Source organism: Colius striatus, chromosome 5 (genome assembly GCF_028858725.1).
Source record: "Colius striatus isolate bColStr4 chromosome 5, bColStr4.1.hap1, whole genome shotgun sequence".
Lineage (NCBI taxonomy): Eukaryota > Metazoa > Chordata > Aves > Coliiformes > Coliidae > Colius > Colius striatus.
The window spans coordinates 34,302,916-34,329,097 of NC_084763.1; the positions used below are offsets into that span (position 1 = coordinate 34,302,916).

Consider the following 26,182-nt stretch of genomic DNA (forward strand, 5'->3'; position numbering starts at 1 on the left):
AAGTTTCAGATATGGTCCCAACTCCAGCTTCCCTTGAGACTTAGGGGTGTTCACGTGAGCCGTGAGTTGCAGGCAGACTTCCCTCCTACTCTTGCAGTTGACACTGACAGTACTGTTTCTAATTCCCTCTCAGGCCTTGGGTACCTATACTTTCTTTCAAATGAAAAGACCTATGCAACTACTGTGTGAATTTGTGATGAGAAAAGTTTGTATTTATATTTTGAAACTGACAAAGTGTTTTACTAGTTCATCGCTTTGTGGTAACTCCTACATTTTACAATTGTTTTGTCCTCCTAGGACACAAAACCTCTTCACTTTGGTTTTGATTCTCAGATTTCCTTGTGCATCATTTCAAAACGTCCTTCCCGTACACTTACCACCAACAAAGGCAATGCATCTCTATACATCAGAAATTCAAGCTAGTAAACAATCAAAGCAACTGCTACAGCTTCTCGTACTTCACAGGAAATCTTCCACGTATCCTCTCAAAAATCTGCAGTACTAGCAGCTTATCTTCATAAACAGTACAAAGTTCCACTTATCAAATGTTAAATAGAACTTAGTCCTTCCCAAAGGCAGAAAGCTGAATAAGTCGCATAATTTTCAGACCATAAGATTTCCATATCGGACAGGTTTCCCACTGCTGCACTTAGCCAACATGAAAACTGTTTAACCCTGTACTGAAGGCAAACAGAATGTTATTTTTAAATTTAGCTTCCATGCTGTCTCCCACATAAGCATCATAATTCTGAGGACATAGTTTAGAAAAAAAAAACCCCAAAGTTCAGTCTCCAACTTTCCTATCATTTTTTATAACTATCAGACACTACAGTATCTGATGTGGGTGGAGACTCAAGTGATTTTTTAAGTTCTCGATTTTAGACATATAAGCAAACAGGCTTCATTTTAGAGGTATTTTGTATACGTGAACAATTTGAATGGTCTTCTAATACACTCTGTTAAAAAGACTTGCAACCACAGAAACACCGGTCCAAGCATAGACTAGATCTACATTTCCTATAGACAACTGATACAAAGAAGTTGGGTATCAGAAACACATTAAGTACTCTAGCACACATACAGTATCTGCCCACCCAAACACTTCCCCTTCTCTTCCTTTCGATCAAAAGCGTTTGCTGTCAGACAAAGCCTTATTACTGTACCAAGGCCCAGTCCTCCAAAATTATAGGTGAAAAAAGGGAAACTGACAGAGAACAGTCATGTCACCTTTAACCACCAATTTGTCTGTTATGGCACAAGCTACGTGCTGGCATCTGAGGGTGCGTCCATTTCTTGATTTACAGAGGAAAAAAGAAAAAAAGAAAGGAAAGCTGGCTGCGTGCGTATCGAGAGCTGCGGGACACCCAGACTACCCTCTCCCTCCCCACAAGCTGGGCTGAGGGTGATGCCTGCTCCCCGGAGGCCCATCAGGGTGCTCGGGCGCGGCCGCGGACGCCTGCTCCCGGCCCGGAGCCCCTCGGGACCCCGCCGCCCTCCCGACCCGAGCCGCTCACCTGTCGGGTCATCAGCGACTTGATCTTCTGCATGATGGTGCCGGTGCCGGTGCCGGTGCCGCCACTGCCGCCGCCGCCGCCACCGCCCCGAAAGCGCTCAGCAGCCCCATACGGCCACGGGCGCCGGCAGGCACGGCGAAGCCATGTTGGACGCCACCTGACAGAGCCCGCCCGGCTGCTCTCTGGGAGCAGTAGTCCTGGACCGACGGCGCCCGACTACAACCCCCGGCAGCAGGGCCGGGAGGGCGGGTACCCGACCCGGAAAGGAGAGAGGCCTGGGTGGCGGCTCCTTCCGCCGCGGTGAGCCGAATAGGTGTTGACATGCCTGGAGCGGCTGCAGGGGGCGGGCTGCAGGGGCGGCAGGGTCGGTGGTATCGGGAGGAGGCACGGGGCGGGCTCGCGCCTGTTCCTGGGCCCAGGGAAGCCGGGAGCCACCGCCGCATGGCGGCGGCAGGCGCCACCATCCGGCGAGGCGGGTGAGGCCGGTGAGGCCCGGGACGCCGGCGGCACGGCACCAGTACCCTGCTGGAGCAGTGGAGAGAGCTCCTGGCTTGGCAGACAGCTGTTAGAAAGCATTACTTACACTCTGCCTTGCGTTTGTACTCTAGGTCGCTTCAAGTGGTGGCCCAGCAGGCCAAGGCCTTCTCTGGGATCTGGAGGATGTTGGGAGTGTCTGAACACCGAGGTTCGCTTCTTTTGAAAGCAGTTATCTGAGAAAACTAAATGAGGCGGCTCTGTTTAAGCAGACAGACTAGCTAGACTATGTATTTAGAGTGTGTCTTTTTTCTCTTCAGATTGAGTCTTAAGTACAAGGGCATTGGGCTTGTTCATGGATGATGCAGCATATTAATTACATCAAGAGTATAACCAAATGCTGAAAAAAAGAGACACATTTGAAAAATTGAACTTTGCTAATCTGTTCTTTTTTAAAAATATTTCTTTACCCACATAGGGCATTTGGAACACACAGACTATCCCATTGTAAGAGCTTGCATTAATTTCTGTGAGAAATAAATTGGAACCTGTGAATATCTTACTACATCTACCAATTAAATAATAATTTCTAACTCAGGTTTTATAAAAGGTTGCTGTCATAGATTAGTGATTTAGGTGTTAGATCACTTAACACCATTAAAGGTATTAGCAAAAGTGATTTTAATGTGAATTTGTAAAAGGTCACTGAGAGTTCAGTGTCAAGGTTCACTCTGGTAATTACTACAGGCAAGTCAATATCTGAGGAAAAATCATGTTGTTAAAAAATTATTTCTGAAATTGGAAATAAAGGATTAAAAGGAGACTGTAATGTCATAAGGTTTGCAATGGACCCCTTTGCTTTTTACACTCCTCAGAGAGGAGTCTCAGACTTGTTCATGGGGTTTATGTCTAATGGAGTTAATACAGAGGGTATTAACTGATACCCTGGTACACTGATCAGTTAATGATCACAGTGATTAAACAATATAATCAACGCAACGAAATGATAATAAGGTTTGCACAAAACTTACAACAAAGCTTCTAAATCTAATCACACACAGAGATGTATTCACACAGGTATAGAGGTTAACTCAAGTTTATCTACTTTTGGCCATTTGTAAAATCCAATGACCTTTACTTCCCAAATCCTTCACTGTGAATCTGAATCTGCACAAAACCCAATTGTAGTGATTTACTGACTGTTTTCCATCATCAGCATCTGTCAGCAGACAACAATCCATCAATATTATGTTAGAAATTGTCAAGATCTCTTACCCTGAGAGGTGTCCCAACTGATGGGGAGAATTGGGCCTGTAATTCTTTTTTAGCTACAATGCTTATCAGGTAACTCCTAGAGAATGGGCTGTGAGCCAGGCAGGTAGAGTTGGTGGTACACTTTACAGATAACAGGAGTTCAGGTGCAATTAGGGAGTATCTAATCATTCTAACTCCCTGAACTTGCAACTGGACTGTAGAGTATGAGATCTTCTGACACCCTGCACCAATAGCTGAGATAACAGTGTGTCGGGGTATCTCTAATCACCACACAGATGATTAAGACAAGAATCCGATGTTGGCTGACTCCAATGTAGCAGCGTGGCCTAGGGAGAGGGGTCTGCAGCACTGCAGTTGCAATTTGATCTACAGTTAACTGGATGGAGCAGGTTATAAACAGCAGCATTCTGAAGGGGCAGGACTCTGGACCCAGGAAGCCTTTGGGAATATGCAAAATACCCTCAACACCTACTGGCTTATGTCAGGTGGTGATACTATTTCTGATGGGGCCACTGTACTTAACATTTTGTTAACCTGAAGTAACGCTCATGTTTCTTACATTTGGTAGTATTGTACTGCTGAGAATTCTGAAAGGATCTAGATATTTTCACCTCCCTTAGGTAAAAACTGAATGTCCAGCCATTCTATTGGGGACTTAGCAGCCTACAGGTCTCTTGCAGTGAGGAGACAATTCCTTGCTATCAGTCTGCCTTTGCATGAGGCAGCATACAGTCTAGACTAATATTTGTTAATTCATAATAGTCTGGATAAGTGCTGTATAATGAAAACTTAGTGTACTGTTTTTCTATGGGTACGCCATCCCTGTTGATGAAAATATTTGCAGTTGCAAACTATTACGCACACGAAACTGTGGAGGTTGCACGGTTTTACTGCTGATTAGATTTGTATAGTGAGACAGCCCTGGACAAGGTCCAAATCATACATCAATATTAATATTAGTTAAACCAATATCAATTAATGAAGAATAAACAGTAATCAGCTGCTAACTCAACTGTAGCAAACTATCCACTCTAGCCAAAGGATTCTTCATTACAAGTTGCTTGATAAACACTTCACATTGCATGTTATTCAGAGAAAGGGAACAAAATCATCACCAAGTTATGCTTATGTTAAGAAAAAAATATAGAAAAGTTACGGGCTTGAAAGTGGCAGAAAAAAATTAAGGAAGGCTCTTGTTCTCAATATTTTTAATAACAGAAAAGAAGAATCTATTGCGGGAAACGATCTGAAATATCTTCTGAATACTACTTTGAAATAAGCAGTATTTCTAGCAGCATCTAGCAGCACAGTATTTTCTATGAAATTGACTGAAGGATGTTGATGCCTCTATAACATGTACGTTGGGCACGTTGACTTATTTTTATAAATTGAACTGTACTTTGTATTCTGTGCTTCATTTATTGCATTCTGTGTCATATTTGCCGTGACTGCTAGGGATGATAAAGTCAGAGGAAACGAAGATGGGTGCTCATCTAACAGGTGCTCCACTCCCTTTGTTCTTTGTATACACATATTCAAATCACATAAGGCAAAGGACAGGATAGGGCCTGTTAACTCATTGCTGATTTCCCTGGCAAATAAACCAGCAGCTGCAGGTCCAAGCCTTGCCTTAGTGCTGAGAAGTGGGATTTGTGTGGGACAAGATGCTTTCATGGAGCCCTTTAGCCAACTTATTTTGGGACTTACAGTGCAAAATATATTTTCTCCTTGTAGGTAAGAAACAATATGAGTTGTATTTGATTGGATTGGTTTTTAATTGTTTTCATACTTCTGAATTTAAAGATGTTTCTATTGTCAAAAGTTTTATGTTATTAGGTAGCCTAAAAGCTTTTAATCAGGTAGTGTTGCCTTGTTTTATGAGTGAAAACTTATGAGAAACATTTACCAACTGACAAAAATTACACTATATGCAACCAGCATTGATTACATGTGTTGTCACATTTTATTAAGTAATATATACATAGTGTGTTCTCTTTAACCAGTAAGGCTGGATGGATTTTGAACCAAAGTTTATAAAGAAGCTGTTATACATGCCTTTAAAAATGCATCCTGTTGAAACAGTGCTGATACTTATTTTCCCATTCATTGTGATGCCTTACAGTTAATGGGGGAAAATTCTACATAGTATTTAAATGTATTTGGTATTAAAACTAAATCAGGTTTCCATCAACTGAAGAATGTCTTCCCATTAATAGTATGTTTGTTTGTTATCTGAGTGCAATTTTAGTAGGTATACATCAGTTATCCATGCTATTGATAAAAAATAGATGTTCTATGCACTTTGTCAGGAATATCCTGTGATCAAAAGTTAGAGAAACCTTTTAAAAACTCTTGTAGTTCACTTTTTCTGAATTTAATTGTTTTTGTAAGTATCAACAGAGGGAATATATACTGTCATGAATGTAGTGCATCCTCTACTCATTCATGTGTAAGGACAATTATTCTTTTATCTTTGTGAACTTTGTGAACTTCAGATATCTTCATCTAGTTTTCTTGATTTTAAGCTAAATACTTTGCCAAGAGTTTTGGCTACTTAACAATTGCGGTTTTATATTAAGTTTATCATAATTCATCTTTAAAAATGAAAACACTTCTATAATAAAATACAGTGAATATTCAGTTTATCTATATTACAACTTTGTTCAATGTTTTTAATTAAAATCCTACAAGAGACACTGGTGTGCAAGGAGAGTGCTCTGTTTGCCAGAAAATCATAGACCCTTGCAGGTACAGGAAATGTGCACCTTGGACTTTATATCACAATGAGAATCCAGGGACATGACACAAAGCCCAGCAAAGACATTGACCTCAGAAGCAAGAATTAGGTCAAATATCAAAACTCAGTGGAACTTGTTCTCAGGAAAAAAATCCCCAAGTGGGGAAAGTTCCTGCTGGGATGACAGTGGGGTGTAGGAATTGCAGATTTCCTGGTCCATTATATCTCTTTTTTTCCATAAATAAGCATATTTACAACAAGATAAAAACTATTACCACTAATCTAAGTTCAGGGTTTTTGAAGAGCAGGAGAGTTAAATGAATACTCTGGTGAAAAACTCTTGAGAATCTAAACTCACTTTGAAAAGGAGATGTGCATGTTAAATTCAAGGAATGATTAAACCTTGCTAAGCAGATTTCAGTTTATCCCATAAACTCAAAAATGATGTCATAGTTTTTTATTTAAACTAAAACTGCAGCTCTTGTTTTATGTCAACAAGAATTCTGTTGTGCTTGCTAATACTGGTGATAGCAAAGTGAGGTGGAAGCAAAGCACAGATCACTGAGCCCCAAATAGAGGTCATTTTGGTGCAGCTCACTTGCCTTAGCATTATTATACAAAAACTGTTTTTCAGAATTTCATCATCTTGGAAAATCATTATGTATTATATTTAGAAAACTATAGAGATGGGCTTAAATTATATGGAAATTGTGCCTGATGAGAATGAAGTAAGAGTTTGGCACATTGGTTTGATTTCACTATTTACATTAATTCAAGAATTAGTCTTAACATTCTTCAGTTTAAACTAAAAATCAAAATTGGTGAAATTAGTCTAGTATTCCAGACTGGAAAAGATTTGATCTCTGTTAAAGCCAGAAGTCTCCCAGCACTCTTCCTGTAAAACCCTAACCTTCTACAGAGCACCATTGCCTAATGACAGCTTTTCTGAGCCTTAGCCTGCCTGGCCCCGGCCCTGCCAGCCACAGAGGGGCTCTCACGTGCTGGTAGCACTCCATGAAGTCACCCCAGCAGAGCAACAAAGCCTGCACTCACCAAAGCCACTCCTGAACAGACTCCAGGGGAAAACAGGGATTCTTCCCTGACCACCTCTGGTCTTTGATAAAAGGGTTTGCTTAACTGGAGATTAATTTCCAAGTTGTTACAGTGAAACACTTTCCCCATGAATCATAGCTTCCTCTGCCTCTTTTTCCAGGTAGAGGATACCTGTATTTCAACAGAAGAGTTAGTTTATTGTTAGACATATTGGGAAACATGTCAGGAGGACAATCTATAGCAGGAAAGGAATAGACGGTGCATGGGGAAAGCGTTGCATGTTGCCCCAGGCAATGTGTTCTCTCTCGTTTCCAGTGGTAGATTGGTTACTTAAATCATTTTTTGTACCTTTTAGTACTAAGAAGTGGCTGCTTTTCTTTTCCTAGGATTTTGGCTTAGCACTTCCACTGTACTTTTTCAGAAATATTGAGCACTCAAAGCTGAGTGCTTACACTTGCAACTGGAGTCAATAGGAATTGCATTTTGAATGTACTAAAATTTGTGTGTATTTTGAAAACTCCAGTCTTCAATATTTCAAATGGATCATCCAAAATGAGTGACTGTTTTTACTGTTAGTTTTCTGTGTGCAGAAATTCCTCATCTGTAAAGTCTTATCAATTATAAAGGTGTTGTGAAATAATTCATTAATGTCAACACTTCACACCATTGGTGCACTTGTGAGTGCTGTGGAAATGGATCACTCAGTCCAAGAGTAAAAATTTATTCACGTTCTATAAATCTATCTAAAACTGTCACAATGAAAACTAAACACATAAAGACTGATGATTAACTCAGAAATGGCCTTTTTTGCCCGTTTAATGGAGTGAGGATTCTCAGAGAAAAGGATTAGTCATGCAGCTGGATATTTTACTTTTGTGCATATCAACAGAAAACCTTAATTCAATTCTTTCCTAAAATTAGTATACTTTTGCAAGCTCAGTAATATTTCTTGGTTTTAGTCTTACATGTGCAATGCAGACAGCAATAAAAACCATCTATCATTTGCATCAGACGAATTCATGGAGGTGCTGTTTGTTAGATTTTTAGTCATTCTCAGTATAACTGGCAAAATAATTATAACATATTTCTCCCTAGCTAAACCCAGAAAAAAAGACCTTTAAAATTTAGTTAGCAATCTGAGACTATTAGACAGTATAAACTCTAGAAATTGGAAATATTTTAAAGGGAAAATATTTTTAACATCAAAATAAATGCAAACCTTTGACCTCATGTCAGACAATAAGAGATCCTCTGCTCAGAAATTGCAAATATCCTTAATTTGGTTTTTCATGTATTTTAAAGCTGGCACTCCATACACAGATCCAATGTCACCAAGATCAATGAGAATTGGCCTCATTTTTACTTAAAATCTTACTAAAGTCATACACAAAAAAGTGTAATCTTTAACTTTGAGGATTTTGTTTCTCTGTGAGAACTCAGTATTTGCATTTGTGTTTTGTGTTTATTCGTTTGTTTTTTCATTTTCATGCAGGTATTTGTTCTGCCTTAAAGTTGACAGTACCATCTCATACCATCCATGGCATTGAGGGGCAGCCACTACATCTTACTGTTGACTACAATTTCAACACTACAGCTTCTGAAATCCAGATAATTTGGCTTTTTGAAAAGCCTCAAAGTATTCCAAAATACCTGCTTGGGTCTGTAAATCAAACAGTAGTTCCAGACCTGGAATATCAGCACAAGTTTACCCTTATACCACCAAATGCATCTTTGATCATCAACCCATTGCAAATCAGTGATGAAGGCAATTACATTGTAAAAGTCAATATCCGTGGAAAGGGCACAATAACTGGCAGTCAAAAGATTCAAGTAGCTGTTGATGGTAAGTTAATAAAATATAGTATCTTCATTTTTAAAATAAAATTGCAATAGTTCTGAAGTACTAATTCTTAGCATCCTGTTACAATAGTGTATCATTTAAGCCAGTCATACATGAACAAATACTAACAATTATGTTGTTTGCTGCTGCCAGGAGTCTTACAGTACGTCATCTTAAAACAAAATTAATATATTGACTAATGTTTCTGGATCATAAGTTAAAAAATAAAGAAGTGTAGAAAACAATAATTAATATTAAATTACAAAAACTTCTAAGAAATCAGGTTTCATAAAGCTCTGCTGTGCTATTAGTCATGAGGATGCATTAGCTTTCAAAAAGTCTTTCTCCCTGAACAACTTTACCTTTACCGTCTGTAACAAAGAGGAGTCATTGACTTTTGCCAGTGACCTTATGTAAAAGCAGCCAAGATCTTAATTTCTAAAATATTGAAGTTCCCTCTTTGTACTCTGCTCCTTGTTGTGGTGATATAAAAAAGGGAAATAGAAAAGAATGATCTAAAAGAATGCTAAGAGGCTAGTGTAATTTATGGATTATATGGAGGGAGACCTGTAACTGTTGGGCTTGAAATAATTACATGAATGACATATTGAAGTTACAAAGTTGTAGCTGTCATTTAACTGCCACACTCCTTCCAGTTTGCAGCTATCCTCATGACCGGATCAACAGTATTGCAGTGGTGTCCAGTGCCAGCAAAGCTATAGGCAGCCATTCTGAGAAAGCTGCATACTGTGGGCTGTGTTATGCTTTGCACTCTTTCCATTTCTGTATCCACAGCGGTCTGCTTACAAGGCAGGAGCTGGGGGCCATGGTATATCTGACTGCAGCCTTTGTTGTATTACCAGTAATGTAAACAGTAAAGTCTTTAAATATTTGAACAATTCTCACAGTCACTAGCTGACAATATGGCCTTCTCTTTTTTTAACCTTTAACCACATTTAATAAACAAAATTTGAAATCTAGATACTTTCCAGAGAGGATAATGACTGCTACTTGTATCATCTTGGCAGTGAAGACTGTAGTATAGTGGCTCATCACTTTTATAACGCTTCGTATCTCTTTTACAGTTCCCGTCACAAAGCCAATTGTACATACTGAGCCATCTTCAGGGGTAGTGGAATATGTAGGGAATATTACGTTAAAATGTACTGTAGAAGAAGGTACAAGGGTGGTTTACCAGTGGATGAAAAATGGGAAGCCTCTCCATGCTAGCCCTAATTACACCTTTTCATCAAAGAATGCAACAGTCCTAATTGTTCCTGTTGTAAAAGAAGACATTGGGAACTACAGCTGTCTTGTATCTAACCCTGTCAGTGCAATGGAAAGTGAGATAATTGCACCAACCATATATTGTGAGTATATGAAATATTCATAATTACCTTTGTATAATTTGTCTGAAAAGAGTGCCTCTACTATGGAAACAGGCAGAAAATAGTTGAGTCAATACCATATGTGAATTTGCATTCAAATGAGCTTGTTCTTGACAACTCTTACAAGTTACAACAATGTAATTAAAAGTTATTCAGCATTATGTGATTGTGAAGGTGAATCTGAACTGTAGAATTGAAATAGGAACTTCAAGTATTCCACAATACAGACATCTTCAGATCTGGAGGAGATGTGACCCAAAGGAAAAAAAATAATCAGATGGGTATACAGGAAAATACTGTTAAAAATGGAGACAGCAAACAACTAAGTACTAGAAGTACCAGTGGTTTTATTGGGTTTCCTCAAGATCATTTCAAGACATTGTTAGATGGGAGCTAATTAATCAGAACTGAATGTTTGTTCATAATTTAAAATTTGAAAAAAAATATTAAAACACTGCAATGCTAAAAGCCTGCAATACTTGCACTACTGTCCAAACCCAAGTTAGTGATCAGAGTTGTGGTCTAACTTCCTGAACTATATAAAGTTCACATAATTTATGCCAGCCTCTGCCTGCAGAGATAGTTTGTCTCCCTGCTCCCAGTTGTCAATAACAATCCAGAACAGGCCCCAGGATCTCAATGTACCATATGTCACTGCTGCAGGGGAGGCACTGAAGGTGATAAAAAAAAGATTACTCACAGCAAATACCTGCCATCTGCTTGGAAACTGTAATAGTTTCATGGTGATGGGAGCAATTGGAAATATTCCCACAGAGCAGTATATTGTTGCTCAGAACAGATGATTTATTATTTTACAAGTTATTTAGTTAACTGGCTTTACTGAGACAAGAGGCAGATTTCTGTTGAGAATGATACTGAGAAGTAGAGCTGAGGGATCCATGAAGCTGTCACTGGGTTTCTTTACTGAGAATCAAAAATGCTTTTTTTTTTCCCCACTTCTCATTAATATTTTTCTGTGTCTCCATTAGCTAGGCACTCCATAATGCACCCCAGTACATGGCTATTGCAGTAGTGTGATCCAGAAACGTTATTCAAGACTTTAGGAAGCTGCTGTCATGAATGGCTGCATCAGAAACTGTTTCACTGTGCTGACAGAGTTGAATTTAACAAAGTGAGATTTCCTTCCTTGGGACTTCCCAAAGCCAGAATATATTTAGTCCTAGAGAGGAAATGGTTAATTATCTGCTTTTCAGAATAATCCATGAAGTTGTGTATATTCCTCAGCTACCCAGTGTTTAGGCATATTGATGATGTACATGATGCCCAGGAGAGGCAAAAGATTGATCCATGTGAATCAGAAGCACTACTTGATGCTTAGATTGACTTCAAGGAATGCTACTTTTCAGACCTTGCCAAGATTTTACTATTTGTTAAGAACAACTTTCTTTTTATTTTTACAAACATACTTCCCCAGCCAGTGTGTGTCAGTGTTTTTATAAGGGGTTCTTTCAATTTGCATTTTCCATACAAAGTGTCATTATGTTGTTCACTATCTGTCTACGCTGCACTGTTATGATACCAATAGAAAAGCAGAATTCAGTTCTGTTTTTTTCCAGACTGTGGCAAATCTGCCACTGTAGTGTGGGACACAAAGACCAGTCAGCTAATCTTATCATTGATCTCAGTTTACATATGTTAAAGGTTATATTTTCAGTGAAAATAAAAGCTAATTCTTCTAAGAAAAAAATAATTGGACAGGAGGAACAGCCAAATTGCTCTGAAAAGTAAAAAAGTGTGTTCCTACCCACAAATAGTATGTGAGGAGTGCTACTTTCATTTATCAAAAAGTGGAGGGGGAGGTCTCCCTTGACCTGCTGGCCACATTCTTCTTGATGCATCCCAGGATGCCATTGGCCTTCTTGACCACAAGGGCACATTGCTGGCTCATGTTTAGTTTATTATCAGTCAGCACTCCCAGGTCTCTCTGCAGAGCTGCTCTCCAGCAGTTCAACCCCCAGCCAGTACTGGTGCATGGGCATGTTCCTTCCCAGATGCAAGGACACTTGTCCTTGTTGAACCTCATGAGGTTCATCTCTGCCCAACTCTCAAGCCAGTCCAGATCCCACTGAATGGCAGCACAGCCTTCTGGGGAATCAGCCAGTCCTCCCAGTTTGGTGTCATCAGCCAACTTGCTGAGGGTACACTCTGTCCCCTCATCCAGGTCATTGATGAAGATGTTGAACAAGACTGGCCCCAGAACCGATCCCCGTGGAATTCCACTGGCCACAGGCCTCCAACTCGATTCTGTGCCATTGATCACCACCCTCTGGGCTCTGTCATTCAGCCAGCTCTTGATCCACCTCACTGTGCACTCATCCAAGCCACACTGCCTGAGCTTTCTATTGAGGATGTTATATGAGACAGTGTCAAAAGCCTTGCTGAAGTCCAGGTAGATGACATCCACTGCTCTCCCCTCATCTAGCCAGCTGGTTATGCACTCATAGAAGGCTCAAACAGGATTTCCTCGTAGTGAATCCGTGTTGACTTCCCCTGATAACCATCTTTTTCCTTCACATGTTTAGTGACAACATTCAGGATGAGTTGTTCCATCACCTACCTGGCCTGTAGTTTCCTGGTTCATCCTTCCTGCCCTTTAAAAAACAAAAAAAAAAAGGAAGTAAATACCTGTAATAGATGAGGCTAAAATTTATTTTCCTGAAGTTATCTAAGGCACACCCTAATCTATATTATACCTGTAGGACAGTTCCTCAAATAATTATATTGCAAAGTATTACAGTGTATGTTTGTGTATTTCAAGGCTAATTTGTTCCCTTTTAAATGTGCAGAAAATTTACTTAGGCCAGTAAGTTTGGCATTTAAGTAAAAAGGGTCAAATATGCCCCTGAAGAAGACTTGGTCTTTAACTTCACAACTTTTTCAACTCCTCACTTTTTGCTCTTTTTATAACACTAAACAATGCGCGGACCTGTCCTTTTTCCCTAAACAGTGATTAGATTACTGTTAAGGGGATGTAGTCTGAGATAAACCTCATACAGTTCAAGTTATTGAACTGAAAGACTTTTAATTGAAATTATTGAATCCAATGCCAGCCATTCTAAAAATTCTAAGTTTAGAGATATACTTCTGTTAGAAGTTTAATTACATACTTTGATTTTGGTTTTTTCCACTGTATTTTCTTTGTTTTTCACTGCAGATGGACCTTATGGACTTAGAGTTAAATCAGATAAAGGTCTGAATGTAGGAGCGGTGTTTACTGTTGACATGGGAGAAGTTATACTGTTCAACTGCTCAGCAGATTCAAATCCACCAAATACCTATTCCTGGATCCAAAGGGCTGACAATGCCACACATGTAATCAAATATGGACCCAATCTGGAAGTTGTATCTGATAAAATGGCCCAGAAAACGATAGATTACATGTGCTGTGCTTTCAACAACGTGACTGGGAAACGAGATGAAACTCACTTCACAGTCATTGTTACTTCTGTAGGTAAGCATAAACATCTGAGCAGAATGCCAACCCCAGAAAAGGGCAATAATTCTTAGAGAGAATCAGAAGTGAGCTCTTGCTAAAAACATGATAAAGGGGATTTTGGCAATTTAGCAGGATCCGGGTTTTACTTGCACCGTGACATGGCTTGGGACAAGACCCAATAAGATGCTGAAGTTTTGTGGGAGTTTGACACTAATATATGTTTGGCCATTTGGAACTTTATCCTTCGAGTAGAAAAACTTCCTTGGTAGACAAACTTCACCATGACCAAGTAATATGTCAGAATTATATGTCTCTTATTCTGTTTCTTACTCTTTGCCTTTTAAATGTTGAAGATGAATGGAGAGAATGTGCATAAATCTGCTGAATGCTGATGTGGGCCTTTCCTCTGAGGGGCTAGTTTTGTCCAAGGCTCACCATTCTACAGCTTTCTGGAGCTATCAGCCCTGAGTCCACTGGGTGAACTGACACATGGGTTCATTTTAAACACACAGCACTGGCTAATATAACCAGGCACAGAGTCACAGCAATGTAGGTCTTTAATGTTTTCCAGTATGGTTAGGTATTATAAAAACCTTAGTTTAATATATTATAATAATGCAAGCTGTGATGATGGTTTTATTATAATCTACTTGTAAAAATTATTTCACTGTCATGTTTATGAATCTAAGGATTGACTGATAGTTTCTATTGAATGCACATCTTTATTTCTTATACATTATAACATTGGTTCCAAAGTTCCAGATTGCATTAAACAGCAACAAAGCAGTTTTTCAGAAAATCTCCAGAAGTATACAGCAAAGAAGTCTAATATCTCTTATTAATACAGATCAATACAAGTATTTTCAGATAAGGAATATATGCTATCCATGTTCAACAAGATAAAATAGATTGCCTTTTAGAAAATTTAACAAAGCAGTTTCAGTCATGCAGCTCAAAGAGCTCAGCCATTTGTTAGTCAGGTAAACACAGAGTTCAGATGTCCATTGTTCAGGCTGACTTACAGATTCATTGCAAATCTATGGCTGGAAGGAAGATGGGCTGCAATTTTACAATAAGTATACTATGCTTTAAACACTGTGGTTAGTGGTGAAAGAAAATTTAATCAGATCTGTGTGTCAGTGGAAACAAACAAGTTTTCTCCAGGAAGCTCATGTAAACTATTATATATATGTAAATATTCATCAATAAGTGTGAAAAACTTCAGCCAAAAAGAAGGGAAGACTCCACAGTTTCATGTTTAGTTTCACTTTAAAATATACAAAATTAAAAAATCCAGACACCGAGCCTACATTTTGCAATGCAGCACTCTAAGAGGTGAGAACTCATGAGGCTAAACATCAGAAATCCTGCTCAGGCTAAATTCTGTTTGCTGATTAAGCATACTAAGCAAAGATTATTATTCCATATCCCTTTTTCCTGTCCCTCTAATATTAGATACAGAGCCTGAACCGTGCTTTTCAAAATACTGGAAACTCCATTTTCAGCACTGGCAGGAGCTTTGGTATTTGAGAGGACCTCACATAACTTCCCCACTCAAGGGACTGAAACTCACCTATACAGCACTGTAAACACCTGCCAAATTCACACTAAAAATCATCAAGAAAACAATTATATCAATCATTGCATTAGACTACTAGCCAGTTTTAGCCAAGACTAGTTAGATTTTAAAATAAAGAAGTTTCTCGTTCTGTATGCATGTCATTGCTCAGTTCTTAACTTGGGTCAATTTCAGTGTGTTAACGTGCATGTAAAGAGCACATGGTTGTTTTCTGCATCAGCATGCCTGTGGAAGTAAGGTTTATTGAGTCTGAATTTGAAAATATTCATTTAAAGAACATTTTTAAGCATTCAGCAGATTTCTCAGCATTTGAGTTTAGGAGTTTTTTTCTGAGGAATGCAGTACATTGAAGGAGTGTGAAAGAGATTTGGAGAAATAGCAGATTTATTTTCCCGTATCTTCGGGATGCGTCTTGTTTGAAATCCACATATTTATCTTTGTGATAAGCATTGTGCATACAGCCAGCATAATGCAAGCGAATTACATGGAGGTGTAAAAACTTGTAAGCAATGCTAGCTCTCTTCATAGGTGTTCATTGAAGTGTTGGAAACATATCCAGCTAAATAATAAACATTTTAATTGTATTAATAAAGCTGGCACTGACAAACATGCAGCATTGACTTACCTGTATGGACCTGCATTATTCAAAGCAGAAGGAGGAAATAAATGGTGCACAAGCAACTATGTCTGGAATTTCCTAACTTTCACATTCTTGTCCTTGGAAATGCTATGCAAATGTTTTCAGAGTGGTTTTGTGTATGTAATTATATACATACTTTATTTGTGTTTTATCAGTAAATCCTGCTGAAAAACTGCTGCTAACACATATGTCAGCAGGAGATCTGAGCAAAGGAAAGATTAGACATGAATACAAGCAAACATAGTTTATTGGCTTCTGATGGGATTTGATAAACAACCAGAATGTCTGTGATTTGAAAATCTTTAGAAAAAACATGGTAGTTCAGTTAACCCCTCCTACTATACAGCCTCTACAGCTTTGAAGATTTCCTTCCTATGTAGCACAATCTGCACACCTATTTGCCTCCTAATTTCTTGGTAGTTCAATGTCTCTATGGCTAAAATTAGAATATTCATTTACTTTTTGTGATGCTGTAATTTGTGTATTATGTTTACTGACCTTCATTTGGCTCTAAGTACTAGATTGTTCTGGACTCGTTTCTGATAAGTTGTCGTAATCTCCTATTGGGTTACAATTAATTTGACAGAAGTTAAACCCCTTTGCTTTCCAATCAACCTCAGATAATTCTGGGTGGCGGAGGGCAGCTGGGCTTAACTCCTGAGTGATGTTCAATTAAACAGGTTATTGCAACCAGGTTTTGTGGATTCTTGGGAAAAGAATTAAGGCTTAAAACAAAGTCAAGTGCTAAGTCCCTTTATTTAACCCACAACAAAAAGTGATTTAAAGAAAGAAAAAAGGAAAGAAGGAAGGAAGGAAGGAAGGAAGGAAGGAAGAAAGAAAAAGAAAGAAAGAAAGAAAGAAAGAAAGAAAGAAAGAAAGAAAGAAAGAAAGAAAGAAAGAAAGAAAGAAAGAAAGAAAGAAAGAAAGAGAAAAAGAAAGAAAGAAAGAAAGAAAGAAAGAAAGAAAGAAAGAAAGAAAGAAAGAAAGAAAGAAAGAAAGAGACAGTTATGATAGTCAGCACTGTGGGTCTACAGCATCCCATCAGTCCGCTTGCCTTCTATAACATTGTTTCATTGCACAATCAATAAGTTCCTGGAACTGCTTTGCATATGCACACCTCCCACTTGGTGGTATGGTCCATACCCAGTACAGTCTCTGGACAATCCTTGAAATTTCTGGAGGATTTGAGTTCCCCTCCTGTCTCATTTACTCTCTTCAGTCAATCCTGGGCCCATGTGCATGCGTAGAGGTTATATATTCCGAGACAGCAGGATGTGCATTCTGAGACAACAGGATGTATATATGCCTCTGACAGGTAGAACTCCCTTGGTTGCCATAGCCATGTGGTTTCAGTGGTTAACTATTCTGCCAGCAATGTTGAGGCATATTTCTAGACTCTTAAATATGCATATCTTTGCTTTCCAGTTCAGGAGATTTGTGGAGAAAGAAAAACATTCCCAACGTGATTGTCCAAAAGAACCTAACTTTTCTATTAATTTTGCATCTCTATGCAGGTTTGCTAGCTTTAGATAAATTTTAAAAGATGCATTTCTTCAGTGTCATAATAGCACATTGTACAGAACATGAGACTAAATACATTACTCATCTTCTTTGTCGCAGGATTGGAAAAGCTGGCCCAGAAAGGAAAATCTTTGCCATCTCTTGCAGTAATAACAGGAATTTCCTTATTTTTGATCCTAGCTATGGCCTTTTCATTCATATGGAAAAGATGTCAGCCACATAAAGGTATGTGAAAGTCAAGCACAGTCCAGCACTTCTTTTGGACCATGAGAGCAAAAGAATGATTTCTGTTTTCTTTCTTCTTTTCAGTGATACAACAGAAGCTGCAGAGCAGGTACAAAAAGAAATCATTCTTAGGTCCTTTCCATTAAGAAAATTACATTTTATCATATCAGTTTTCTTTCTCTGGCTTCTGAGATCAAACTGAAAAACATGTTTATGTTTTCTAGGCCAGAAGCTGATTACAGAACAGCACAGACATTTTCAGGTAATGCTAATGAAAGAAATATGACCATAAGGTCAAAATCCAAATCTTAAAAAAATTATCATCTCCACATGCAAAAAGAAAGAAGGAAAGGAAGGGAAGTGTGGTTTTAACTTGGGTTGTACGCCTACCTCTATGTTAGCATGCCTAAGGTAAAACCAAAATGATAACAGGTCAGCATGGGTTTAGCTCATGCCTGCAGTTCACAGCAGTATGTACCTGTTGCCTTGAATTATAGCTGTTAATCCCAGTTAAAATCACCTGAATTCTGCTGTTCTCAGCAATATAGACTAGATTGATATTAGCACATAATAGTATTGAGATGTGCTGTTCCACCATGAGGGGATCACATTTCTAAATGTTCATGGCACCAAACAGTATCAAAGTCGTGAAATCTTAATGACATTAGAGTATATCTATTTTAGCCCTACCATATTCTGTACTACCTTTCTCTGCATCATCAGAACCCAGTGTGCTTTTGTCACTGCCTCTTTTTCCTTCACGATCCTTCCCACATTATCCTGCGCAGGTGAGACTGAAGACTGGATGTCCTTTGGAAGGGCAGTGCTTTTGTTCCCTACCTTTTGCTTTCTTCCAAAAAAAGGCCATCAGAGCTGCTACATACAAGAGGATAGGGAACTATATAAAGCTCAGGAAGGTGACAAAGTCACTTCAGCAAGGTGGGTTCTTCACCACAGCAAGTGGTATCAGAGGAGAGAATCTCAGCACTGTCTTTAGTGCTGCAGCATTTGCTGTGAAATGATGACCAAGATACAACCAAGAGTCTCGGCTCTCCTGGACAATAGGAGGACTGAGAAAGAGACTTGCACCCCAACTAGAGGTTGGATCTGAAGACCCAGATAAAATCCATCAATTGGTTCAATAATGTGTCACCTATTAGTGTCATGTTCCCGATTTATTCTCAGCATTATAAAAATCCTGCCTCAGTACCATGTAGATCTGCTGAGGTTATGGGCTGGGCTTCTTTTCTGTGGGAAAAGAAAGTAAATTGGTCATCTCAGCCTTCCATTAAAGACTCCCGATGGCACTACCAAAACTGTTATTGATGTTATCAAGAGACTCCTCGCTTGGTCGGTGATGTTGGAGATGGCCAAACACTGTGCAGACCAGCTCTGCAGATGTCATGCACTCCACACTATCTTAGAAGCTTGCAGGGAAGCAGTTTAAAGAAGATCAAACAGCCAATATTCATATGTTTTAAAAATTAGGCCAAATTACTTTGCTAGACATTCTTTTTCACATTCATATTACATCTTCATACCTTTTTCATATTTGTTTGTTCTAACTATAGGACATGAAAGTGCTTTGGATGATTTTGGGATATATGAATTTGTCGCCATTCCTGATCTTGCCAGTGGTCCTAGAGTATGTGATTTTACATCATAACCTTCATAAATATCTTTCCTATTTCTTAAGATGTACTACATATCTGTACTAGAATCCTTCTGTCAGTTTGCCTCTGTTGCTTTTTGTAGATGTCTGTGTGACACCATATTCATGACTATTGTTTGCCTGATACTTTCTTTGCTATGTTATTAGTTCAGTACTTGTATCAATATGGTGCAATAATGAACTAATCAAGTTCTAAAGACATCAATCTTGTGTCAGATACCCTATATTAAAAGAATATTAGTAGTGTTGGGTAGATGATCCGCACTAAACCACTTGTGTCACCCAAGCAAATGGACTATTAAGACGCCATTTTCTCCCTTGGCCCTAATACTGTTGCTCACGCAACATACAACTTTGGCAGTGCAGAAAAGCCCCAGCAAGGTATTTAAAGTTTTCATTGTAAAAACATTCAAATTATATCTCAGCTACCTTTCACAAAAATTATTTTGTTAGCTTCGTGTGTTGCAGAAGTGGACTTAAGCACAGAACTTTTGCTAGCAGAAAAAGTCCTGCTACATGTGCTGCTTTTCTGCATTGTGGCTTTACTGACATTTCCGTATAGCAATTGGAAATCATTCTGATATGGTGTTAAAGGACAAAGAAAAAATGAGAACTAGGGTCACAAAAGTTAGAGACACCTGACCGAAACTGTAAAGAAGTAGAAGCAGCACTTTCTTCTTGTAGGAAAAATTTCTGGCAATACCATCTTCTACCTCCATAAGCATCGCTTATGGTCAGGTAAGGGAGAGCTCTTAAAACACAATCACACCTGGTCACATCCACAGTCACACCTGTTACTATGATTAGTTCTCTTAATATATACTAACAAAAGCAGTCATAGATTAATAAACCCTTTTCTCTGCTGAGGTTAGAACATTGAAATAGACATTTCTAGGGCTGGACTGCTATTGTAAAGGTTAGTGGGAAGGAGGGGCTTTTATAGCAGCAGCAAAAAAGCTTTTAGAAAAAAAAAGGAGCCAAAGTGTATCTGTGAAAGTTTGTGACCATGGGAAGCTTAAGTATAGAGATCATGCCCTAAGCCATCACAGCCTTAAGCACGCTGTGATATCCCGTAGGCTGATCCTATCACAAAGTCACAATCTTGCAGAATTAGGCCCTTAGTAGAGCAGGAGTGAGAGAGTGGTAACAAAGACAACAGAATGGACGTACAAGCACTGAAATCTAATTTCCAGTAAAATTTTAAGGAACAGGAGAAACTCCACTGTTTTTTGTTCAGTTACTCAGATTTATGACATTAAAGTCAGCATTTGATCCACTTGTTCATTTTAGTTAACAGAAAAAGAGAAAAATGACAAAGTGGAGATAATGACTGAGAATTCCTTACCAATAGGTGTTGTGTTGACATAAAAGTAGATTTGATACATAACATTTGAACAATTTCATTATTACTTCATTTATGGAAATCCCTTGCAGTTCCCTCTCTTTGGCATGCTAGTGGGAGTTTTATGCAGAATTATTTCCTTGAATATTTTGTCCTTATTTACTATCTATTCTCCTGCTTCTCTATTAAATGTTCCCTGTTTGACATGTGGTATAGTTATATAAAATGCTTGCTATTTTAAATACAAGAGCTGCATCATAAATCTTCTAAGATCCTAGTTGAATTTAAACTACTCAAAAACTTACTCAAAAGCAAATGTAAACTAATCAAGATGAACTATTAAATCCACATGCAAACTATTGATAGGGAAAAATTAAAAAAATGAGAAGTTACATTATCTGTTTCATTTCTGTTGAATCCTTTTCCACTTGTACTTACAGTAGGAATATTCTCTATTACTTTTAGGTTTCAAGTCAGTCTGCTTCAGGCTCTGACTTTGTCAGAGGCCAGGATATACTTAGTACCATTTACGAAGTTATTCATCATATTCCTGAGCAGATGCAGCAAGACCATCAGCAGTAAGTTATAGCCTATGTGAGCTCATTTAGTAGCTCAAAGACAAATGCTTTTGCATCCAGAACAGTTTACATTTTGGTAGCTGGTGTTTGATTCCATCAAGAGAGGTAAGGACGGAAAACAGATGTAAGCTACATCAGTTCCTATACTGTTTCCCATCCAATGCCTCACTTTTCCTCAAGAGTCAATTCTGTTGTTTCATCATGACAGTTTTGTGTAAGTGTGAAAAGCAAAAGCTAAGATCTTCAAACACAATTTCAAATTAAAATTCCCAATTTTTTTAAGAGAGTGGCTATAGTTGCAAGGCACTGAAACATCAGCATTTCCCACAGAGCAGGTTACATCTCCAATCAAAACAGTTTTATCAGCAGCAAGGCTTCCGTACCTGCCAGCCATGTGCCAAGTATAGTTTGAGTGGCTGCATTGTTACAATGTTGAAACTACTTAGCTGATCAATAACCAATGACTGTCAAAATAATCACAGAACCATTAATGGACAATGCTTAGTTACCTGAGTAAGCAATGTCTTAATTTGTATCTTAACTGATGATTTAGAGCAAAAGAATGTTTGTTCTGCAGTACCCTGGCTGAGGGAACTTGACAGAAGCAGTTTTGCTGAGTTAAATACCAGAGTGACCATAGCAAGTTGTGCTTGTGCAGTTTTGTTAAAATCACCTACTTCATAGCACTTCTTGGTATAAGCAGTGTGAATACAGTTTCTGAAATTCACTAATGACATTTTTTTTTCTGCTTGGAGTTACTCACTTTGGACTTTATTATGATTTTTTTAAACCGAATGTGAAAAATCACATTCATAAAGTACATATTTTCTTATTCTTCCTCCTATATGTGTTCATTCTCAACATTCTCACTGCTACATGATCCTTATAAAACAGGAATAAATTCAAAGTAAAGGTAACGTGAACATTGTGACAGTTCAGATTTCAACTCAAACTTCACAAAATATTTTCTGTAGTTGTAAAGGACTCATTTGCATAAACCCAATTTGTTGCTCTTTCGTTTGTCATTATTTAGAACAACAAACATAGGAATAAAGTTTTTACTAATAAATTCTGCTAAACACGCTAATGAGTAAACTGCTCAGATTAGAAAGACCACATTCATTAATTTTCCAGTTCCTGACCTGCCAGGAAGAAGCACTTTGAGTGATAAATAAAGACAACTAAGTCAATACTGGTACTTGCAGCAGGATGCTTTGGCACTCAGTATGAGGAAAAAAAACCTTGCCACAGAACAGGGTATAGAGCTCGGAAAGGAACTGCAAACCCCTGTAGTGCAAAATAATGATTGCATATGGATGGATACCACAGACTTGGTGTGCAGCCATCTGAACAGTAATAGACAATGTTCATGGAAAAAATGACACAAAATTTGCCTGCACTCTGGCTAAGGTAGGAATTTCTCTTTGTACAAAACAAAAGAATGGATATTGTGGGAGCCAAACGGGTTTGTTAGTAAAGTGATCGTTTTACTCTTATTTCCAGTAGTCCTGACTGGAACTGCTGTTATTTCATGAATTTATTACAATTAATGTGGAAAGAAAAATGAGTGAAAACCACTGTTTAATTCTCAGATTTATAGTCTGGGAATCTTTCAAATCCTCTCTTGAATCTAACTTCAAGAGTATTAGCTGATGTACTCTCTCTTGCTCTTAGAAACCTCAGTGAGAATACCAGCAGATTCACAGGGTACCTTATGTCTAATACCCTGGGAGCAGTTTTTTTCTTCCACTTTCCCGTATTCTTACATCAGCCTTTTTATCCATTCATCCACACATATGTCTCTAACATTCTAAATAATTACAAGATTTTAGATGTGCCCCACTCTTAAATACTGATGGAAACTAATTAAACTCCTAAACTCTCCTGAGTTTGGACTAAGGGACTTAAAATGTAACTGCAAAAAATGCTGCGATGATAGCTGACTTTGCACTTCTACTTTTGCATGGTGGTATTCGTCACTGTTCACAAGAGTCTTGCAGATTTGCCTTCCCTGCTCCTCCAAAGAATCAAAGGGAAAACATGAAATCAGTTTTTGAGGAAGCTTCTGCTTCATCTCAGCGACCTTAAAGGTCTTTTCCAACTGTAACAATTCTATGAACTCTGGGCTCCAAGGTCACAGGGTGCTGTATGACTGTCATATGCTGAACTATTTTAAGCCATTTGTGGGGGGAATGTTTTAAAGACCTTCGCACATTTTTTAAACTAAATATAAATGTTGTGAAAAACTGGACAACAGGCTCTTCCACATATGAAAGAAATCCAAAAATGGCTGCAAAACTAATGAGCAAGAAGTTCAGCCAGCTTTTATATGCAAGCACTGACAACTCGCAACTGTTCTGTGAGCAGAAACTATTTGTAACTTAGGTTTCATTTTCACTTGAAGACAAATTCACACCATCTCCCTTCCGTCTCATACACAGAGATTCTCTTTGATCAAATGTCATCCATTTCACAAATTTCTACTCTGTCAGCCACTGGAGAGTGATGAAGGTGGGATCTCTTGCCAGCCCTTTCAGCATGGGGTTTGTATTGCAGAGTGCACTGACTCAGCCTACTGTTACTGCTACTGTGTAGCAGGTGCTCTGGTGCATTTCTGTTGATAATGTTTGAGCAACGTGAAATATCTGTACTGAAAAAGCAACATAGCAGGGTGCTATATTAGCCATTATATTATTTATGGCTTAAATCTGTCTGATCTTTTGAAAACTCAAAATCTTGCCCATACTAGAAAATCAGGCAAATATCAGTGTGTTACAAATCTCCTCTGGAGCTATCATGCAGCCTGAAGAAATATTTTACTTTGGTGTTTAGAACTACTGGTTTATTTATGTTTGCAGTATTTTTAAAAGAAAAGAAAGGCGGCATTGTGAACAACTGTTACATATAAATATATTCTTTCGTAGATGTATATGAAGACACAGGAACAGGAAATCAAAGCATGTGAAAAAACAAAAGTGACTTGGTTTTCTTTATTATACATTGAAAGGAAAAGCAAACACCTCCAAGAATGGTAAAAGCTTATGCCAACTTTTCTTGAAATAGCGATTTCTATTCACGCTGACAGTCCCTTTCCTTCAGGTGCTCCAAATTACCCATTTCTGAACATTGGTTTTGCTTTATTTAATTAATAATTTGCTGAAAAATATGAATTTGGCTTTATTCATTACATTTTTTTCCCCTTGTTTGTGAGTACAAAAGACAAAGGCACAGCCTAAAAAAATCACTGTATAAAACATGGGTTTTTTTACAATAATGGATGGGAGTCACGGAGGAATCAGGCCGAAGAAGCTCCCACACTTATTTCAGTAAAAAATGGGGGAAAAAAAGTGCTTGGGATTTTTTCATTGGGGTTGACTTTTATAAAAAGAATCTCCATATTGGCATGAAAAGCAAGAAATGCAATATGTCGGATTGAAAAAAACATTTGAAGCTTCAAATAAAGTCTTTCTTGTAACTCGTTTAATGCAACATTGTCTTTTAATTTACTAATATAGACACTGATCTGTCAGGCACTTAACAGTTAAAAAATGACATATGTATATTATTCAAAATAACAAGTTCTCATTAAATTCTGTTTCCTTTGCATCTTAGCTGATTTTCTATTCGCTGCTGAGGAGCCTATTTCTCATTGACAAGAAGAGCGAGTAGTAGTTGAGTAATTTCTACAAGCTGCAGAATTTTCATGCTATTTATATATTACAGTTACAATTCTCCAGTACAAATGAAACCAATTTTACTCTGTTTAAACAGATATTGTGCAACAAGTCTCTTCACAACTAAAGGAATCCTCTTCCAGAAGCTTCTGTGCACAGGTGTCGGGAACCTGTGGGAAACTTCAGTATTATTTCCACAGGGTCAGCTATTAGATGATGTCAGTTAGCTGCAGCTAGGGGGAAAAAAAGGAATTCTGAATTGAATTAGAATAATCTACAGGAAAAAAGAAGAATACTTCAGTAACAGTTAATTGTGTGGAAATCATTAGGGTGAATAATGAGAAAGCATCCAGTATGCCCACCCTTTATAACAGCCTGTATGGGATTATGTAAAGCACTCTGTATTATAAAAAGTAATTTGCACATATTTAAAATACCCACCGAACTGTGTTTACTAAACATTCTTCTCACGTCCTTCTTTTAAAGAAGAGTTAAAAAAACATGATTTTCAGTGAGCATTCTCATGATACTGAAAAAAGGGAAAAAGGACAATGCCACCGTTGTGTATGAGGTAAACAGGCCTTCACAGAGGCAGTTGGTATTGGCCGGATTTCAAAGAAGTACCAAAGATAACATAGTCACCAGATTTACTCCATAAGGAATAATCTTCTGACATGAAGGTGTCAAGCAGAGGCTTTAAGTAAAAACATTTGGGCAGAACTCTGAAGAACTGAAGTTGTCCTGAAGGACTGAGATGCCCAGGGCCATCCCCACAAAGTCCTCCATCTTTCATTCAAAGCTGACAAATTGGGACAGCCCTTTGAGATGTGCAAAGTCTGATTTTTCACCCTCTTTCCTCCTTTTCTTGCTGGGGTGGATATATTAATTGCTCCAAAATGAGCGATTTTACTAATTACTGAAGTGCTCAACACCATTTCATCTTCACAAGAATCACAGAATCTTAAGGGTTGGAAGGGACCTCTAAAGATCATCCAGTCCAACCCCCCTGCCAGAGCAGGACCACCTAGAGTAGGTCACATAGGAACTCATCCAGGCAGGTTTTGAATCTCTTGATGTCCCTGCAGGACCATGGGCCAAAAAATGCAGATGAAATTACAGAAATAATTCTATCCACCTCTGGAGGCTCTGTATTTACAAATTCCAGTAGTATACATTGTTCTAAGTATCTAAAAGAATCAGTTCAATATCAGTT

General features: G+C 38.3%; 2 protein-coding genes across 10 annotated transcripts in view; one reads left to right on the plus strand and one right to left on the minus strand.

The window, feature by feature from the left end:
* VPS50 (VPS50 subunit of EARP/GARPII complex) overlaps positions 1-1,798 on the minus strand; it is a 92,962-nt gene extending 91,164 nt beyond the window's left edge. For 3 of the 6 annotated variants that reach the window (XR_009818736.1, XM_061996335.1, XM_061996338.1), the window contains exon 1: positions 1,515-1,798. Coding sequence is in view for 1 of the 6 variants with exons in the window: in XM_061996336.1 (XP_061852320.1) it covers positions 1,515-1,547 (33 nt within the window). In the remaining 5 variants the exon portion in view is untranslated. The remainder of the gene's footprint in view (positions 1-1,514) is intronic. The other 3 variants (XM_061996337.1, XM_061996334.1, XM_061996336.1) reach the window with 2 other exon arrangements.
* HEPACAM2 (HEPACAM family member 2) lies at positions 1,535-24,775 on the plus strand. 4 transcript variants are annotated; one of them, XM_061996340.1, is made up of 11 exons: positions 1,535-1,814; positions 2,123-2,199; positions 8,546-8,896; positions 9,979-10,263; positions 13,457-13,753; positions 17,578-17,703; positions 17,788-17,812; positions 17,928-17,965; positions 19,275-19,348; positions 21,183-21,295; positions 22,430-24,775. In XM_061996340.1, the coding sequence occupies exons 1-11, from the start codon at positions 1,546-1,548 to the stop codon at positions 22,434-22,436; spliced, it is 1,662 nt and encodes a 553-aa protein (XP_061852324.1). In that variant the 5' UTR covers positions 1,535-1,545; the 3' UTR covers positions 22,437-24,775. The 4 variants fall into 4 exon arrangements, with proteins under 4 accessions (XP_061852324.1, XP_061852323.1, XP_061852325.1 ...); XM_061996339.1 differs by having other exon boundaries at positions 24,220-24,775; XM_061996341.1 differs by lacking the exon at positions 22,430-24,775 and having other exon boundaries at positions 21,183-21,299.
* The last annotated feature ends 1,407 nt before the right edge of the window (positions 24,776-26,182 follow it).

Excerpts from the sequence above, each read along its gene's own strand:
- HEPACAM2 (XM_061996339.1), top strand. The coding sequence starts at position 1,546 with ATGATGGTGCCGGTGCCGGTGCCGGTGCCGCCACTGCCGCCGCCGCCG. Across the intron at positions 2,200-8,545 it reads GGGAGTGTCTGAACACCGAG|GTATTTGTTCTGCCTTAAAG; the intron begins GTTCGCTTCTTT and ends ATTTTCATGCAG. Across the intron at positions 17,813-17,927 it reads CAACAGAAGCTGCAGAGCAG|GCCAGAAGCTGATTACAGAA; the intron begins GTACAAAAAGAA and ends TATGTTTTCTAG.